General features: G+C 31.5%; 1 protein-coding gene across 2 annotated transcripts; it reads left to right on the top strand.

The window, feature by feature from the left end:
- The first annotated feature begins 460 nt into the window (after positions 1–460).
- On the top strand, positions 461–4,456 carry LOC129896539 (jasmonate-induced oxygenase 2-like). 2 transcript variants are annotated; one of them, XM_055972469.1, is made up of 3 exons: positions 461–1,167; positions 1,830–2,181; positions 4,109–4,456. In XM_055972469.1, exons 1-3 carry the CDS (start codon positions 701–703, stop codon positions 4,379–4,381), a joined length of 1,092 nt encoding a protein of 363 aa, XP_055828444.1. In that variant the 5' UTR covers positions 461–700; the 3' UTR covers positions 4,382–4,456. The 2 variants fall into 2 exon arrangements, with proteins under 2 accessions (XP_055828444.1, XP_055828445.1); XM_055972470.1 differs by having other exon boundaries at positions 465–1,167; positions 1,851–2,181.
- The last annotated feature ends 758 nt before the right edge of the window (positions 4,457–5,214 follow it).

Raw genomic sequence — 5,214 nt, 5'->3', positions numbered from 1 at the left:
CACGTTATAACAATAGCGTGTTAATTATGGCTCATCATATTTGTCACGTTCTCCTTACGTCCATTACTTCATTTCACTACACAATAGCCAACCCGTCCACCACTACTCTCATCTTGTGATAAACATCCTGGATGCTGATCATTCTTTCATCGAAGAATTCTTCAAAAAGGACATTGACTTTTTTATTTTTGAAGGGCATCTGACTTAGTATAAAATTTAAAATTTATAGTCAAAATGAAATCATATTCATTGATGTGATTATTAAATATTTCAATTAAGTTGTTTAAAATTAAATTGTTTCACTAACAATTTTTTTAAAAAAAATTACTTCATTTCTTGATTCCAATTTTTCTCCAATAAAAATGTCAGATAATAGTCACTCCTTTCATCCCGTTTTATGTAGCACTCTTTTCTTTTTAGTCTATCCAATTTTTTTTTTTCTGAATCTACTATTTTGTCCAATTGTTAGTTATATTTTTTTGGGTTAAAAATCCAGCGACAAGTTGCCCCTTGGTATTGATCCCGTCGCATTCTCTCAAGATTGGTGAGTGTCTAGAGAGAGATTTGTTTAGATGTTGTGGGGTAGAGACTGTTTTGTTGGTTATAAGGTAATGATATTTCTTGCTTTCTCTATTGACTCATCATTGTACGCCTGATATTGGACGGTAAGAAATATTATCCCTTGTTGAAATAAAGAGTAATGAAATCCCTACGAGATTATTGGCCAGAACCTATAGTCCGTGTTCAATCTTTATCCGATAGTGGTATCTCTACAATTCCAACCAAATATGTGAAGCCTCCAAATGAGAGACCATCATTAAGTAAGATTAATGATGTTAACATCCCAACCATTGATCTTGAAGGAAACAATAATTATGAAGAAATTTCAGAAGCTTGTCGCGATTGGGGATTTTTTCAGGTTGTGAATCATGGTCTTCCTCCAGAGCTCATGGAGGAAGCGCAACAAGTTTGGAGAGAATTCTTTCATCAGCCTATGGATGTTAAGCAAAGTTATGCCAATACGCCCAAGACTTACGAAGGATATGGAAGCCGCCTTGGAGTTGAGAAAGGTGCTATTCTTGATTGGAGTGATTATTATTTTCTTCACTATCTTCCCGGCTACTTGAAGGACCATAACAAATGGCCTGCCCTCCCTCTTTCTCTCAGGTATATACATAGTACTGCTACTTCTTAACCAGTTTATTCATCTTTACCTTTTATGTTCGAATAGATATAACTTCCTCATGTTGTTTCTTATAAATTTGACTATAGGTACTAAATTTTAAAAACTGACTTTTTTTTTTTTTTTGAATTTTGTGGCATTAAATTAAAGATGTGTGTAATGTATCAAAATGTTCTTGGGAGCTTATGATTCTAAGCATGTCATATAGGATGTTGGAAATAAATAATATTCCATCCTTCTCAATTTATATGATATAGTTTGATTTGACATGATGTTAAGAAAATATGAATTTTTTTTGCAGTGTTCCAAAATTTCCTTTTAAAAGGAGTACATCCTTTTATCAAATAAATTGGACCAACATGAATAAAATGTTGATAGTGTCATTAAATATTTGTAAAATAAGAAAATGTGTCATATAATTTGAGACAAATGAATGGGAGTACTAAACCTGCAAAGTGTGATATTTTTATAACTAAGAAAAGTAAGACAAATAAATTGAAACGTGTAAGTAAATTTTCTTGAACAATGTAGAAACTCAAGGTACTGTTCCATTGCGGGATCATTTCTCTCTTTTTTCTGTGTGGTGTGGGTGGTCTTTAATTTGTTGGTGTAATTTTTAAGATAAGAAGGTGTTTTTGGTTATTAGACGACTCTGTAAAATATTCAGGAAAGTGATGGAAGAATATTCAAAACAAGTGGTGAAATTTTGCGGACGTTTAATGAAGATATTATCAGTAAATCTTGGATTAAAAGAGGATGTATTGCACAATGCATTTGGAGGAGACGATATAGGAGCATGTTTAAGGGTGAACTTTTATCCAAAATGTCCACAACCAGATATGACCTTAGGCCTTGCCCCACATTCGGATCCTGGTGGCATGACCATTCTCCTCCCAGACCAGCATGTCGCCGGCCTTCAGGTCCGCCGCAACGGTGATTGGATCACCGTAAAGCCAGCTTCACATGCTTTCATCGTCAATATAGGCGATCAGATTCAGGTGAATACTTATTACGTATCTTATAACTTCAACTGCATTTTTAGTACTACGACCAATATAAATTTTTCCAAGCACTAATAGCAATCTAGCACTGTCACTCTCTTGTACTGATGCATATTAAGTAAAAATATAATAGTCTTTTAACAAAAAGAAAGATGGTCACTTTTCTCCTTTAGATGGGAAACATAAAAAAAATTAACTTGTCATTAAAAATATTTTCTATAAACTGGACTTTGTTATACCAAACTCAACTTGATGTTTATTTTTTGTTTAATTTTTATAGTAGCAGTTTCTATTTGCAATTATCTTTAAGAAGAGGAAATTGACCAAAAATAGTCACATGGGAGCGAATGACAACAGCCTCCCCACGTCGTCTTGCTTTGTTTAAACACAACGAAATTTTATGAAGCTAAATTTCAAAGAATAATATACGGCATAGACAAGTTTTTTTCAAACTTATAATTAAGGATAGGTCTTAAATCTTAATAATTGTCAATTGTTTCTCACATATTTTTTTTCAAATAGCATGCAAAGATAATATAAAAAAACATCAGTAGAACATTCAAAATTAAACACTCTCATGTCACATCTTATTTGATATATGACATTTAACCAAGTTCATTTAATTTGGTCATTATATCGACTATCAGCTTTCCATACACGCATATTTCCTGCATATATAAACTATAAAGTAATTCTTCCGTCTCAATATATGCAAAGATATTTAATTGGATACCAAATTTAAGAATAAAAGGAAGTTTTTTGAAATTGTAGTGTAAAATAAATCATTGATGTTTATGTGACTATAAATTATTTTATTATGAGCAAAATAAAAAAAATTCATAGCCAAATTATTACTAAATATTTAAAAAAATGTATTTCATATTTAGACTGAGTAACAAAGAAATCGCATCACATCAATTAGATAGATTGATTAAGAGAATTAGCAAGTGACTACCTTCCGAAGAAAAGAGCTTTAGCACATGTTACACTAGACAAAATTGACGTGAAATCTATAAACATTCCTTTATAATGAGTTAATTGTAATTTTAAGAAACTTTTTTTGGACTAATATTGCTACTTTAATACATAAATTTTACACTTTTAAAGATTCTTCATTCACTCATATTTATGGAGAATATTTCTGAAAACAATTAACGTTCAAATTGTTACAACTTGTTATATTCTTCCAAAGTTGTAATTCTTCTTGGAAGTAATAAATATTTGCTAATTAGCATGGAAAATTTAAGTGAAAAACATAGCTGGACAGTCTTTTCCTTTCGAGTGTAAACATATTGTATATATATTATACTTGCTTAGATTAACTCTTTTTTATTTTATTGAAGAGAGATTAAAGAGGGAATATTATTGAAGAGAAATAAATATTTTAAAAAATTAAAACTACTAATAAACAAGGATATGATAATCAAAATACATAGGAATTGTTTTTTAAGAAGTCGTGTGTTAACAAAAAATATGACAAGCTATGTAAGTTTTCCAACTAGTCATTTTCCATCCAACTATCTTATGAGTACTATTACTTGCTTCAAGTACTATAATACTAACATTATTAGTATTAATATTTAGTAGTCGAAAATTTCATCAAAAACTCTCTCCAATTTGTTGATATTTCTTTGCTACATTTGTCCCTCCTAATAAATCATTTCGCAAGAACTCATAGTTGGCACACAGTCATACACCTTATCCTATTGAATATATGGACCTCACATCTGAAGATAAATTATAACATATATGAAATGTTGGACCACCCTAGAAAAATTACACATAAATAATCTTCTTGATTTTCATTCATTTTTTTTTTCTTCTGATTGTGGAGTATTTCAGCTATTGAATATTTCAATTGATCGAGATGTTATTTAGTCAGCAATTAATTTGTTTGTTGGTGTACGTGTACTTAATTATGTAGATATTAAGCAATGCGATATACAAGAGCGTTGAGCATCGAGTGATAGTGAATTCTGCGGAAGAGCGCATCTCCCTGGCGTTTTTCTACAATCCAAAAAGTGATTTGATGATAGAACCAGTAAGAGAGCTGCTCACCACACACAATATTTCTCCTTTGTATCCACCAAGGACCTTTGATCAGTATAGACTATACATAAGGACTAAAGGTCCTCAGGGAAAATCACAATTAGGGGAATCAAACAAATTAAATCCCCAACCTGAGAAATTAAATTGATCTCTTTTCATTCTTTCTTTTTTTTGTAATAATTATAATAATAATAATATTGTCAGACTAGCTTGTATGAATTTCGATTATAATATTAAAATCATACCTCAACGACAGATTTAAATTTTGCAAGTGACAAGAAAAATATGAATTGCTTACTTTTATTTTGGGTTCCCATTTTACCCAATACTAAATGAGAATTTAAGTTGTACAGGTTGACAGTGTAAATTAGATAACTAGAGGTGAATAGCCTACATTAAGTAAATTAGGAGTATTTTTTCTTTAATCTCAAAAATAACGTGGGAAACTTGCTAAAACTTGATGAAGATAATGATCAAGATGAATCTAAGGAACGGGTTGAACAACATGGTCCAACTGATAGGAGTCTTGCACACTATTAAAGACTGCTAAAGAGTTAAATTATAACCGGATTCACGGTTGGAGTTAGATTGTCAGAGTAGGACTAGGCTGCTGCTATGTACATATAGTAGTTAATTTGTAATTAATCTCATTGTATTTGTATTGTAGTATAACTCTAAGTTTAGCTAGCCTAGGACTCTACAACTCACTCATATATAAAGGAGATTTGTACTCATTTATTATCATCAATACAATCCTTGATTTCTCTCATTCTTTTGCTGAGATTTTTACATGGTATCAGAGCCGGACCCGTCTCACCCAATGTTGGCCCCCCCTAAATTAAAATTTTTTCATGCACCAGATACTAAGCACTGTGCGTGAGGTGGGGTGTTGAGGAGTGGCAAAAGTTCCACATTGGTGGTTAATGAGATAGGTGAAATCCTTAAAAGTCTTGGACAATCCTCTTCCTTTTGAGCTAGCTT

This window comes from Solanum dulcamara, chromosome 7 (genome assembly GCF_947179165.1).
Source record: "Solanum dulcamara chromosome 7, daSolDulc1.2, whole genome shotgun sequence".
NCBI lineage: Eukaryota > Viridiplantae > Streptophyta > Magnoliopsida > Solanales > Solanaceae > Solanum > Solanum dulcamara.
The sequence above is the reverse complement of the archived record's forward strand: the minus strand, read 5'-3'. Positions and strand labels throughout refer to the sequence as shown.

What these genes read in the sequence shown, in the direction of transcription:
- LOC129896539 (XM_055972469.1), top strand. Translation starts at nt 701, where the DNA reads ATGAAATCCCTACGAGATTATTGGCCAGAACCTATAGTCCGTGTTCAA. An exon ending in GCCCTCCCTCTTTCTCTCAG is followed by an intron (nt 1,168 to 1,829) that starts GTATATACATAG and finishes TTTGGTTATTAG; the next exon opens with ACGACTCTGTAAAATATTCA. An exon ending in ATATAGGCGATCAGATTCAG is followed by an intron (nt 2,182 to 4,108) that starts GTGAATACTTAT and finishes TTAATTATGTAG; the next exon opens with ATATTAAGCAATGCGATATA.